The 15064-nt window shown below is 38.9% G+C and overlaps 1 protein-coding gene across 4 annotated transcripts in view; it reads right to left on the minus strand.

Moving 5' to 3' along the window:
• The window catches only part of Phtf2 (putative homeodomain transcription factor 2), a 112451-nt gene that overhangs the window by 10389 nt on the left and 86998 nt on the right, over window positions 1-15064 (minus strand). For 2 of the 4 annotated variants that reach the window (XM_021163161.1, XM_029477587.1), the window contains 4 exons: window positions 9867-10085; window positions 3463-3591; window positions 1566-1838; window positions 1251-1382 (listed from right to left, as the gene is read on the minus strand). In XM_021163161.1, the coding sequence (XP_021018820.1) occupies window positions 1251-1382; window positions 1566-1838; window positions 3463-3591; window positions 9867-10085 (753 nt within the window). The remainder of the gene's footprint in view (window positions 1-1250; window positions 1383-1565; window positions 1839-3462; window positions 3592-9866; window positions 10086-15064) is intronic. The other 2 variants (XM_029477589.1, XM_029477588.1) reach the window with 1 other exon arrangement.

Raw genomic sequence — 15064 nt, forward strand, 5'->3', positions numbered from 1 at the left:
GTGGTATCTGCACAGCACAGATTCATTAATATAACCTCTTATCCAACACTATAATCATTTATTCAACAATTGTTTCTTGAGCAATGGCCAAAACTAAGCACTGTGCTAGGTGCTAGGAGTACAGCAGGGAACAAAACTCAAAAAATCTCTCCCTTCACAGGACTAGCTAGAGAGACACACTAAACAGGCTCGAGACCTGATAAACGTCTCAGGGCTATGAAGGAGAACTCCCCACTGGAGTCATGTCAGAGAAGCGACTTTAGATTTGGGGATTACAGGTGTGTGCCGGACGAGCTTCCTAAGGAAGTGGCATCTACATCCTCTACAGAACAAGGACATGGTGGCACACAGCACTGTCCTACAGAACAAGGGCATGGTGGCACACAGCACTGTCCTACACAGAAAAGGTGGAAAGCAGAACTAATGCAGTCCACAGGCTGGGAGAGGGAAATGTTCTAGAGCAAGCCAAGAGCGGCATGCAGCAATGCCTAGATCACAAGCAGCAGCCAGAACATAGTACTGTCCTCTTCTTTATCCAAGAATAGCAGACATTCCAGAAAGGTGTAAGACTCCTATGGTCAAATCTCAGATTTAAAATCTCTCTCATGGCAGGCAGAAGATCGAGGGAAGAGATGTTAGTGCTGGAAAACCAGCTAAGCAGCAGCGTAACCGGGCCAATACAGATGACTGATGACTTTAATTAGGGAGGTGGGTATGGATAGAGAAATGTGAACAGATTTCAGATTTACTCTGGACGCAGAAAGGACGAGGTCAGTGAGAGATTGAATGCCAGAAAACAAGAGAAGTTGCAAGAACAAACTTGCCTGAATACTCCATATATAGTAAAACCCACTGATATTTACAATAAAAACGAAATCTCCAGAAAAAGGGGTCTCCTTAAAATTAATTCAAGTGCCTGCCTTTTCCTAGGGTCTAGAGTTTTTACACTTTATTTCCACAAACAGCAAGATTATTTTAAAAAATCAAAGGAAGGAGCAGCATGTAAAACAGCTATGTACAGTTAGTTTAAAAAGTATTAGTCTTGCTGGTTAGATTCCTCAAGATTGGTTTTTAAGTAGTGGGCTCCCTCTGCTGGTTTGTGATACTATTCTAGGAAGAAACAAAATCCTTAGCCCAGCCTTTGAGTGAGAAACTGCTGACTCTAACACGCACCCCATACATACAGACAAGAAATTGGAACTACCGGGAAAGGCAGTCTGTTAGGAGGCCATGTATCAGTGGCACCCTACCTTAAGATAGGAACGCAGAGACAGCCACATCTTTATATTCTGTACTTTCTTCAACCGGAAATGCGGAACCTCAGATTTACGAGCTCTCCTCGCAGATGTCAAATGTCCAAAGAGTTTTGCAAAGAGTAATCGCTAAAAAAGATTAAGATGAATATTTTTGTATAAAAAACAATCGGCAATATGTGAATTGTTATAACTTAATATAAAACATAAACAAAAATAATTACATCAAAGTAACCACTTTAGTGAAATACTAAAATACTTAAAAAAATACTGTGAGTGCTACAAAACTAATATTCTTCATATCATACTCACTTGCTTATATGTTCTTTCTGCTACACACAGCAAAAAAAAGAAGATCCATACAAGAGAGACTCGAACCACAAAACTTATCAGGACCATAGAAAGAACCATGAAATCTTCGTTAGAGCCAAATGCAATCACATAAAGTTCTGACGCAGAATGAGCTGTGAGCTGCTCCAAGTCTGTTGCTTGTGACAGTCGGAAAACAAATGGGGTCAAGCCCAGGATTAGAGAGATGGCATTTCCAAATACCTGGTATCCTATGCCTGGGACATGGTTGTTCACCTGAGAGAGCAGGGACGGGAGGACAAAAGAAAGTGTACATAATTAAATTTAAAGTAAAACAAATTCCTAAGGAACTTTACTTTTTATAATAGGATTTATAATTTAATTTCTTTTAATACATTATGAAGCAAGCCTATTACACATTAATTATAAGATCTCCAATTCATTACTAGATATGAAAGGAAAAAACGATCTTAGGTACTTAGAAATCTATGCATATTATTTTAAAAGTTAGAAATATCTACAAATATTAATATTAGACTGTTGAGATCACATCCTAAGTTAAACCCAATTCTTAGGAGAAAAGATTCAGGAGCTGGCGATGGCTCAGCAGATCAAGATGCCCATTGCCAAAGCCTGGCAGCCTGAGCATGACCCAGCACCACATAGGAAGGAGGAGCGCTGTTTTCGACTTTAAGCAGCACACTGCAACACAAGCATCCTGGACCCAAAAGTATTAAACAAAAATGTAATTTTAAAGCTAAAAATATTCAATAAGTCTTTAGCTTGTATTTTTCTTCTGAACTCATCATGCAAATAAATGCCTCCCTAATATCATTTAATAAATATAAATAAGAGAGAAGAAATTAAGTAGGAGGAGAAAAGATAAGGGGACTTTAATAAAGTAAAAGATACTAAGTATGGGAAAAATAAAGTTTTAAATATGCTAGATTGGTAAAGTTGAATTATCATAGAGCTGACTTTTAAACTCACACACTAAATCAGTCAATCAGACTAAATTATCTTACAGCTCACAGTTATTAAAACTACAATGTTCCTCTAGTTTCAAGTCCTCAAGCTCTTTGGCTGACTGGTTTTAACTGTCCACAGAGAGGACTGTAATATGGAATCTTCCAATCTCTAGATGCAGTTATTTTAATTCCTGTCCTACACAAAGTCCTGTTAAAATGACAAAAGTCCTATTAAAATAAAGGACCATAGAAATTTTAAACTCCAAATCAGATTATGTCTAGCGATCCAGAGAAATAAGGAAAAAAAAAACGTTAATAAAAGAAAAAAATTCAATGGAAACTGAAACAAATACCAAATCCATAGGTTTGTACCAAACGTCAAGCATGCAGTGTGACCACTGTACGCACTGTACTTCATGTCTCAGCAAGGAAGCACAATACAGGCTTCCTGCTTGAGTTTTAGATGCTAATACATTCACACATACACACACACACACAGTGGTTTTAACAAAATGATGTACACACACACACACACACACACTCACAATCTTACCCATTGAAGAAAAAAGCAAGGAGAAAAATGACATTGTGGTATCTATTTCAAGTCAATAGAAACACTAGCTACGTAAGCCTGGGGAACTGAGTGTGATCCCCAGGACGCACTCAAAAGTGGAAGAAAAAGAACAGAATGCACAAAGCTGCCATCTGTCTTCCACAAGTAAGTTGTGACACATGCATACCACACACCCCACTGTCCCTTCAAATGATAGAAGGGTCTGTTGGCAAATCACTTTTTAGATGGGGTTAAAAGAAAAGTAACAATTTTTAAGTGAGGAAAAAAAGAGGGAGGTACACGGTTATTAACATTTAGTTCATGTATCAATAGCCAATGTATTTACCCTTTACCCAGAGAGTGAAAACTGAGAACTCACCCTGTTCATTATCATCCCACTGATTTCAAGCACAGACATGTCTGCTTTCTTACAGTCGTTACCTTCCCACACTATAGCACTGATTTTTTCTAATCCTGGGTGGGAACTATGAAGCCAGGGCAAATGACTCTACAAAAAAAAAAAAAGAATTGAACTCATTATCGCATTTCACAAATCAAAGTTTTACAAAACTATATATACTTTATAAATGGAATACATTTATCTGTATATTAGTTATATTTATACACATACAATTTTAGCTATATAAAAACCTCAATTTAAAATCAGTTATAATTAGACAGATAACATAAAAATTACGCAGTTATAAAAATGTAGACCTTACAGTGGAGCTGGAATAGGACTATTTAGTTTACACTACAACATTTCTAACTCACAACTCAAGGATTGATATATTTCCCACATTTGATATAAAGGATATGTTTGGCACTCACAGTGACCTAAGGAATACAATCAATAGATTGTTGACATATACTATTTCAAAATATTTCCATAAAGTTAAGAAATATAATATTTCATAAGGGGTGGATAAAGGCAAACTAATAGACTTCAACTGAAGTTGTCTAAAAAGTCAGTAATATAAAAAAGGGGGGATATTTTATCTTTTCTAAATATTTTCATGGTATTTATATATTTCATTAATTATGGGGCTTAACCTGCTTTGAAATATTGTAAAATATCACTTGAAGTAAGGGATATTTCATAACTTAACAATATATGCTAGTTTATAACAGACATAATTTTGTATCAAAATATATATCAAACTTTCTCTGAAAACTTAATAAGAAATTCTTCGATCTACTAGAATCAAAATGTCCTAGAGGAGTGGCTTTGAGGGAGGGTGCCCATCTAGTATGCAATGCACGAGGCCCTGAGGTCAGTCCTGGTGCTTTAAAGGCAAGGGAGGGGCTAAGGGGCATAAAATGTATACATTGAATAAAAACTTGAAACACAGGAGTGTCCCAGAGGCTTAGCTAATGTAAGTAATTTTTTTACACGTGTGTGGTTGTCTCCTAGGTGACTTCAGATCCGGTCAGGTTGATAATAAAGCTAGCCAGCACAGAACAGTAAGTCTAGGAGGCAACAGACTTTAACTAAGTAATAATAGACTTCCAGGCTCATTGTGTAACAGAAATTACAGGTCTGCTCAATTACACAAAGAATATGTTTGTACAGTGGAGGTCAATCTAGAGACAAAATACGAAGTCAACTTCTTTGCTGTCCTCAAAGAACTTCTTCCAAGATGTACTTTTTCAAACATCTGACTTCATTTTCTTACAGCTAAATGCCAAGAGAACTGGACAATTTAGTTATTCAAAAGAACCATGTTATCTCTCAATGTATTTGTGTTTTTGTCAAACATACACTTAAAAACTCTTGTTTAAACATACACAGGATACAGAGAGCATCATGACATGAGAAATCCTATCCTAAAGGGCTCAGCAGAAAGGCAAGAGCAAGGAGCTACTAAACGTTTGTGACGGCACAGCTGTGACAGATGTGCTGAGCATCACACAGTCAGCCATGGGTCATGTGTGGCCTGTGCAGGCTGCACACACTGAAGATATAGATTTTCAAGCTGAACCTTCCTTCTTCCCAGATCTCCAGTGTTTTGCTTTCATCTTCATTCAAAAGGAAAACCTTAAATTGCAATGATGTTATGCTTTATTCCAAATACATTCACTATGACAGCTGCTTTACTTGGTGGTTCCAAAGAATCGGGAATGTAGTCATTAAAATCTGGCTATACCTACTAGAAAATAATATCACCTGAATATGGCTTTTTATTTCATTATAGACCCAGCCATAGTTAGCAGAAAAAATCCTTTTCTATGAAATATTTGCTACTACTTACAAACATAACAAAAATATGTATTTGGTAATATTCTGAAAAGAATATGCCAATCTAACTGTCTTGCAGAAAATGGTCTTGCAAATCTACAGCCAGACAAGAAAACAATCTGGTAGTTTTTTCATTAAAGGAAACCAATTTCTACTGCCTGATAACTAGTAATACTGAAAAACATGAACCTTCTGGAAACTTGAAAATATGAAATTGTGTAAAAAAAAAAGAGCATTTATTCTAAAACCAATAATTAATATGCAGAGTAGTCTGCTGAGAGGTTTTTTTTTTAAAGTCTAATAGAAAAACAGAAGGATGGCATTAAACGCATAGGCTAAACTATTAAATATTTTCATAAACAACTTTGGAAAGTCCTAAGTGCTATGTATTTTTCAGGTAGTATTTACTGAACACATACTATGTACCAAGGAGTAAGTGGGACAACAATACAATACAATACAATACAATACAATCTGTTTGTAAAATTCAGTGTTGGGTAAGTGTGCACAGGCCTCACCCACATCAGTCTAGTGGACTGCTCTCTAATGTTTTCCTGGCTTCAGATCCAGGGGCCCTTAGGTATTCCCGCGACCACACCCTGAATCGTTTCACCTCTGAAATGAGTCAGCGTTAGCAACCTCCCATCTGACCAGGTCTCTGACACCTTCATATGAAGCACTTGTTCCCTTAAACACAGTCATTCTTCCACTCATCACTTCTGCCATCTGGATTCCCACAGAAACATCATTCCCCTAACCCCTTCCTCTGGTTCTTTTCCCTCACTGGTAGACGGAGCAAACCTGGGTCTCAGAGAACCTGCCTGATGTATAAGCTCCTCCCTGCTACCCCAGAGCTTGTGGCTGTCCCTGGCAGGACCTGTGGATGTTCTTCTTTTACAGTTCTTTCCATCTCCCCCTCCTAGCTTCCTCACATGCCCCTTCCTGGGCTGCACAGCTCTCAGGTTCCCACCTCTCCTGTGAACTACCTTATCTTCCCCAGCAGGCACGCTGCGCTTCTCAGCCACCACTCCTTCAGACTCTCCCCACCTTGCAGGGAGCTTGCTTCCCCCTGGCATTTGCCAGTGGATCTGAAGCCAAAACCAGTGGGCATATTTTTAAAGTAAAAAACTTCATTCAGCTACTCAGGCAGCTGGCTTTACCAAGTTTACCTTTCTTCTCAACTTGCTGTAGTAAAACATTTTAAGTAAAGTTGGAAATTATTTTGTATACTTTTGTTAGTCAACAAGTTCTACAACTCTAAATTCCATGCTTATTCTCCCTTCATGTTATTACACACAACCACATATGCTTATATATGAATATATAAACAGTACTACATAGTTCTTCAAATTACTTTCACTCAAAAAATAAAACAAATTTATACTTCAACTTATAATTGAAAACTTATGTTCTCCAAACTGCCTTGTGCTGCCATGCGGCTAAGTTTACTGTGATTCTTATGGATTGTTTATGACAAGCTCTGACTATGTCTGTGCTGCCCAGCCCTGCAGCAGAAGGTCCATCAGGAAGAGGCATAGGAAGGCTTCCTGATGCTGCCTCACAGTCTAGCAGTCGAACAGTCTGCCATGCCAGGAAGGCATGACTCCAGAAATGTCCTGGTGTGTGGCACTAATAGGGAGGTAGAACAGGGGAAATGTCAATGCTGGGCTGGCTTTGTCTGTCCTGTTTATGAAGTCATTCACTCCTCTGATTAAGGGGCACCAAATACCCAAAGGTGTGTTTCCTAGGTGATTCTAAACCCTGCTAAGTTTATAATGAAGAATAGTCATCACAGCTATGCTATCTTCACTTGCTTTTTACTCTCCTTTCCTTTTTGGTTTTTTGAGATAGAGTTTCTCTATGTACTCTGGAACTCACTATGTAGACTAGGCTGTCCTTGAACTTACAGAGATCCACTTGACTATGTCTCCCAAGTGCTGGGATTAAAGCCTTTTGCCACTCCCATGTCCTGGTTTAATTTTTACCATCACATACAGTGTGATATACATTTCCTTTTCCTGTGCTCATCATTTAAATGTCACTGAAGTTGGATGAGAGGGGATTAGCTTATGTGCACCTTCACACTTAATCAGATCATAGCAAGCTACTCCAAAACAATTGTACAAATCTATATCAACACACCGCTTAATGATTTCCTTTTTCAAAATCATGTCAATACTGAGAATTTCTAAAAATTATTTATTTGTTTATTCAAAACAGGGTCTCTCTATTATATAGCTCTGGATGTCCTGAGACTCATTATGTAGACCAGGCTGGCATAGAACTAACAGAGACCCGCCTGCTTCTGGGATTAAAGGTGCACCACCATGCCTGTACTCTTCAACGTGTTGGAATCTAACTCTCATCAGTGGTGTCTCGTTGCTCTGAACTGTATTTGCCTGAGCACTAACAAAGCTGGCCATATTAACATATTCCTTATCTCCACTGTAACCATAAGCTACTTCTTCAGATCCTTTTGTTTATTGTTCTATTGAGTCCTCTCCCACCCCTCTTCTCTTTCCTTCCCTCTTTTCTTCCTTCTTTCTTCTCTCTCCTTCTCCCTCCCTTTTTTGAGACAGTATCTCATCAGGTAACCTGTCTTTGTAGATCAGAGTGGTATCCAACCAGTCAGAGGCACGTGCCTCTGCCACCTGAGTAAGGGCTAGTGTTAAAGTCACAGATCATCACAGCCAGCGCCATTTGTCTATTAACTGAAATAACAAAGATGACTATTCTGTATTCCTTGTAAATGTTTTAGACTTTTCCCCTTTACACTTAAAAATTATGTGCAATAAATGTTAATGTGTGCATGATCATATAACCCAGCATCTGACGGCCTTATCTTCTTTTCTATTGAGTACTAATGCTATTATGTCATGCATTAGGGATCCATAAGAGCACAAATCTGTGCCTGGATTTTTCTTGGTCTGTTTCCATTGGTCGGTTAATGCATCCACACAAAACTATCCTACTCTCACTTTAAACTAAGAGTTTCTATCTGTAGGGAAAGTTTATCTACTGTTATTTAAACTTTTATTTTGTTTTAAAGACAGGCTCTCACTTGGATACCCATCTGCCTCTGTCTTTCAAGTTTGGGGATTAAAGGCATGTGTGCCAAACACTCAACAAACTTTTGCTATCTTTAACATTTCATTCCTTAATGTAAACTTTAACTAGTTCAAATCCAACCCAAACTGGCAGAAAAATGAACAAAAAAGGCTGCCATAATTGTTAAAAAACAGAATAATGAACACCTTCACCTGGTGCCTGCTTTTAATAAAAGTATTTCCTAGAATTAGGTTCAGATCTTGCTATCTACAATGGAAGGATTGGGGGGCGGGGGCAGGGTACCAAGAAAGTGACCATGCTGACATCCTAACCATCCTAACTACACAAAATGAGTACTGGGTAGGCCATACAGACTATAGTCTTATGTCACAGCTAAGGTTCTTAAGTAACTGCTCTTAATTCAGATTAAGGAAATTATCTTCTATCTCTAGTTTGTAAGGATGTTTGTTTTTCTTGATAACATTTGATAAGAAGTTAGCTAAAAGAAAGTAAGTGAAAAGGGTAAGAACTTACGTATGTGTGTAGGGGTGGGCCTGCGATAAGAGGGAGTGCACATACACTTACCTATGCAGAGGTCAGAGGTCAACCTCAGGTGCAATCTACCTTACTTTATTTAAGAAAATGGGTCTCTTACTTGCTCTGAGCTTGCCCAGTAGGCTGGTCAGCCTCATCACCATATCCTGCTTCTTTTCTTATTTTAAATACCAAGACTCTGAGTACAGTGAGAAAGATTTACAAAGATGGGGGTTCTGTTAAAGGTAGGGTACTGATGGACATTAAAGGATTCAATACAGTATCTGACGCAAATGTGGTTTTAACACCTGGAATGTGATTAGGCTAAAATGAGGTGTACATAGGGTTAAGACTAAAGTTTGCAAGCTTATGCATCTATACCATTTCTACTCTCACATTAATTATATAGTAAAGGAATAATATGTTGAACATATTTGGTTAAATAAAGATATTGGAATTCCACCTTTTAAAGCTGTTTTTAATGAGGCTAATGGGAAATTACATACATACATACATACATACAAAATACATACATAATGGGAACTTACATACACTCACTACATCCCTACTGGATAATGTGACTATGGGTTCTAAGTAATACAAATTTGATACTCTGGGGACATTGAATTTTGAATCATAATCCAATAGGCAGGACAAGGTATACATGAATCTGAATAAGACAGAAAGACTAGTGCATCCAAACCACAGATCTGATCCACAGAGCTCCATCTACTGACTCAGGAACATGTGTGTGAAGGTGGGAGATACAACCACAATACAAACACTGAGACTCACATACTCTAATGCAGCTAGACACAGGCCACCAAATGAAAATGAAAAGAAAGCCCTTATAAGTATTCATTCAATTAAACGTAAACGCTTTTGTCACCTCTTGTAAGATCTGTACATACATTCAAAGGAGATGCTCTGACAGTTCCAACCATCCAGCACTGTAAACTGACCTGATGAAAAGGGTCGTCTCTATATTCTTTTTTCACACATGGATTTATCTGAGGATTTCCCACATCTGTCTCACTGGTACAAGATGAACGGCATTCTGCACAATGTAACAAGTCTTCCCATAAGACATCTTCAGTTTCAGATTCTGGCCTTGTACTCTCAGAATCCTGTCTGGAACTTGAACAGCGAGAGCTGCAACTAGTACCCGATTTAGGGGCATCCTGAAATCAAGATATTCTTTGACATTAATACAATTTATGTATTCTTCCCAACTCAAAGGATTTTATCAGAACCGTATATTGTTACAACAACATCTTGTCACAGGACAGTAGAGGAGACAGCAGAACAATAGAGTACAGACTGATCTTTAGGACTAACAAAACGATGCCCTCTGGTCTTATATTTCAGGTCGGATGTTACTCTGCATGTAAAAGGTATGTCTATTTTCTCTTAAAATTTATCGAGAGCTCAGAATTCAAGTAGACAGAGAGTTCATATGGTATAGATCTTTTCCTGCTTAATCCAAGGGCCTCCAGTGCTCTACCATGAAGTAATGCAAATGCTTACCCATGGAGTTCCAGCTGGCTTTGGGTGTGCAATACAGCCCAGGTTAGCTTCAGAAATACAATCTACCTGCCTACACTTCATGAGTACCAGGATTAGAGATGTGTGCCAGCAAGCCTGACTTACTCAATGGAGCTATTTTGCATATACATATATTTGCAAAAATAGATTTCATCATATTACTGCCCTTCTCGGAGGTTAAACATGGAAATGAAAACCAAGAAGACAATCCTTATCTTGTGCTTTCAAGATAATCTATGGCACACAAGTAGAAAACTATATTGCACAGGTTAAAAAAAAAAAACCTAAAAAAGACACTTTTCATAGTTGGTTACAGTGTTTTACACCTCTGTCCTCTCAAGACCTAGCATCTGGTGGCTCCAGAAACCTGCGTCATCTTCAGATTTGTTATATATCCAACATGTCACCCAAGTCATTTTTTTGAGTGCTCTTTTCTTTTTCTCTTCTTCCTGCCCACCCCCTTTCTCTTTCTCTAAGTGAAGCAGGGCCTCAGATAGCCCAAGCTGGACTTGAACTCCTATGCCCCTCTTGTCTCAGCCTCCCAAGTGCTAGTATTACCATGTCCAGAAACAAGCATTTTCTTTTGACTGATTTTATCCTTATTTTTGGTTTATAAAATAAACATGAGTAAAATTGGTTTAATGTAAAACATAGTTTATTGAATAAAGACAAAGGTGATCCTCATAACGGTCAAATTTTAGATCTGTTATCTGTTATCCTCTGCCTCTAAGGACTATTAAATTTTTTTTCATTTGACTATTAAAAAAAAATTACGGCTTGTAAAGATGGCTCAACCGTTAAATGCCCTTCCAGAGGGCTTGGGTTCAATTTTCAGCACCCTCATAGAGTGTCATATAGTTTGGGACCTATAGTTCTGGTCCCAAAGCACCTGATGCCCCTTTCTGGCCTCCACAGGCACACAAGTGGTTAAACGTTCATATACTCAGGGAAAGATACCCATACCCATAAAATAAACATTAAAAGTGAGACACTGTTGTTCATACCTTTGTAAAATGTAGAATGGTCCACACCTAAAAGCCCTCTCCTTCTTTATAGACTAACTTTCCCAAAATAAAACTGCCACAACCCACAATCCTCTAAGCACAATCCTCCACCATGGCTTCCTAAAGTTCCTTGATCAAGTTCAAATTGCATTAACCAGCATGCCTTGTGTGCACAGCCTTTTCTCTAAAGAAGCTGGCCTGCTCCCTGGCTTCAATCACAACTGTCTTTGCTACTCTGCCCTTGACTACTTCCTTACACCATAGCATTGATCCTGCATTTCTTTAGAGAGATACGGATAATTGACTATTACAGTTTATATACTTTAATGCCTTCTACCTAGACAAATGACATCATCACTGAAGTGAGTTATGGTCATAGGACAACACTTTTTTCATTTACTTTCTAGATCAATAATTCTTTCTTAGCTGTTCATACAATAGTCTCACATACCTGGATCTCAAAAGACAGGAACAAACACTACTTTTTTGTTTGTTTATTATCCTTACTACAAATAATAAAATACTTTGAATGAAATGCACTATTTATGACTTTTACTATTAATGGATATTAATATACTGACACCCACTTGTGGAAGGGAAGATGAATAAGAGGCAATTTGTTTTTAAAGAAATGAACAGGCAAATGAACTTAACACAGCAGAAACTACCCGCTGGCTGTGTTTCACAGCACCATAAAGTAGTATGTAGTCTGCTACAGGAGAAAAGACATGAAGATCTTACCCAAGTGCTGAACCCTACAGGTCACAATGCACAATGGTCCAATAGTGGCATAGCTGTTCCGGGAGTAAGCAACTGCTCTGAGCTTCCACAAAGAGGGAGTCATGCTTGCTACTGTAAAACTGGTCAAAAGCCGATGGTTTGGGAGGTTACAGGCCCCTGGGGAAAATCTACTACTGTTGTTTTGCTAAATGTTTATATTGTTAAATGGCTTTCTAAGTATTTATGTTTATACTCATGGATTAGTGTAGCTCTGAACCCCGGCCAAGGAAGAGTTTTATAATAGACAGCAGTGAATACAGAGACCCACATTAGTCCAATGCTGAGAATACGTACTGCTGAATGCTCACTCCTAAATGGATCATCTACGTCACCCCCAACCTCCAGGCTCGGGAATGTCATAGATGAGGAGGCAGAAAGCCTGTGAGGGCTGGAGAGCTCAGGAGAGGGCTGCAACTCTCGACTGTCACCTAGCATGGCCTGGCTGTTGCACTCATGAGCTCAAAGGCAGCTCTGGTTCACCTTCACAGTGGATGCTAAGTCCCCACTGCAGCACAGGTCAGGGAGAAGCAAGGCCCCAGACCAGTTAGGACTGCGAGGAGAGGGGAAGCCAGCTTCCCACGCCGTGGTCCCACATGAGCCATGCTCTAGTGCATGACCCAGATGGGGATGGACAATGATAATTACACAGTCTAAGGCTCTTTGTGTTTATTTGTTGTTTTTTGTTTTGCTTTTTTAAAGAACATGAAGGTAGAAAAGGGGACATGACAAGAGAGTCTAGGCAGGAGAAAGAAAACAGGGGGAGTGGATATGATAAAGATATAATATATATGTATATGAAATTGTCAGAATAAACACACATTTTTAAAAATTACACATGTAAAATACAGAAAGTCAGGGCAAAACCAGTCTGTCTGTTTCCAAACAATTTCAGATAAAAAAATTCCCGAAAAATTTCAGATAAATAAATTTCACTGAAAGTACTAAAAGCCCGAGCAGTGTTCATTTGAAGAGTTTCTTTCTTTTTTCTTTTTCTTTTGTTTTTTCTTTCCTTTTTTTTTTTTTTGTATTTGAGTTTTTGAGATAATTGCCCTGGCTGGCCTAGAGCTGACTTTGTAGACCAGGATGGTCTTGAACTCATTAGAGAGATGTGCCTGCCTCTCCCTCCCGAGTGCTGAGATTAAAGGCATGCACTACCTAGCCCAGCTATTATGAAAGTTTCACTAAGTAACAGGGCACAGAAAGTGTTTTCAGTAATTGATAATGTTGTTGCTTCCTTACAGTTCTCTGTTCCAATCATATGAGTGTTTTGCCTGCATGCATGTCTGTGCACTACGTGCACGTCCAATGCATGCAGATCAACCCCCCACCCCAAGCTAGAGTTATGGATGGTTGCGAGTCACCATATGGCAATTAGAAATCAAACTTGGGCTCTCTAGAATAGCCAGTGTTCTAACTGCTGAGCCAGCCCTCCAACCCAGGTCAAATATTTAATAAAGATAGTTTATTATCAAATATTAAGTTTTGGTATAGATGTTCTAGTCATATATTGAAATAAAGTGACAAACTAAGAGGTATTTTTTTTTAATAAATAAGTTTTTTTGTTTTGTTTTGTTTTTAAAGATGTATTTATTTATTATATGTAAGTACACTGTAGCTGTCTTCAGACACTCCAGAAGAGGGAGTAAGATCCCATTACAGATGGTTGTGAGCCACCATGTGGTTGCTGGGATTTGAACTTCAGACCTTCGGAAGAGCAGTCGGGTGCTCTTACCCACTGAGCCATCTCACCAGCCCGAGGTATTATTTTTTAATTAAAACTAATAAGTGGGTTTATAAATAAGGAAGCATTTATGATTCTAACTGTGTTCTGCCAAAAATATTTTACCATTATTACAATACAGATATAAACTCCAAAATAATTACCTACAGTCTTTACATTTAAAACCAAATTTATTTAACAACTGTTTAGTCTAAAAATAAGAAATATCTTAATTAAAAAACAAACAAACAAGCAAGCAAACCAGTTCAATCTAACCCTGGCTATTGAGAACAGTTCTGCTCCCCTAAAATACAGATGCATGGGCTGGTGAGATGGCTCAGTGGGTAAGAGCACCCGACTGCTCTTCCGAAGGTCCAGAGTTCAAATCCCAGCAACCACATGGTGGCTCACAACCATCCATAACGAGATCTGACTCCCTCTTCTGGAGTGTCTGAAGAGAGCTACAGTGTACTTACATATAATAAATAAATCTTTAAAAAAAAAAATACAGATGCATAAACTGGGCCTCAAAAAGTGGGGGGGTGGGGGGAGAGAAAGTCATTTAAATAGTCTGACTCCAAACCTACAGGTTCTGTATTCAGATCTCTACCACACGCTTTCTTCATTTGATGAGAACCTAATCTACTCTAGTAAACAGACAAAATCTGAAAGAAAAAAAAAAGAATTGAATAGATAGAATAGAGCAAACAAGACGTAAAGAGTCCACTCTCTAGGATACATTCTGCCTTCTAGCTCATCAAGTAACTCCGCCCATCTCTTCTTAAACAGGAGCCAGCACCCACAGTGCACAGTGGCCAAGAGCAGAGGCCAGGGAGGAAAGGCCTGCACGAGGAGTGGCAGGGACCCCACACTCCCTCAGGTAGAGACCTGAACACCGAGTGGCAGGGTCCCCACACTCCCTCAGGTAGAGACCTGCACATGGAGTGACAGGGTCCCCACACTCCCTCAGGTAGAGACCTGCAAATGGAGTGACAGGGTCCCCACACTCCCTCAGATAGAGACCTGCAAGAGGAGTGACAGGGTCCCCACACTCCCTCAGGTAGAGACCTGTACATGGAGTGACAGGGTCCCCACACTCCCTCAGGTAGAG

The sequence above is a fragment of the Mus caroli genome, chromosome 5 (genome assembly GCF_900094665.2).
Source record: "Mus caroli chromosome 5, CAROLI_EIJ_v1.1, whole genome shotgun sequence".
Lineage (NCBI taxonomy): Eukaryota > Metazoa > Chordata > Mammalia > Rodentia > Muridae > Mus > Mus caroli.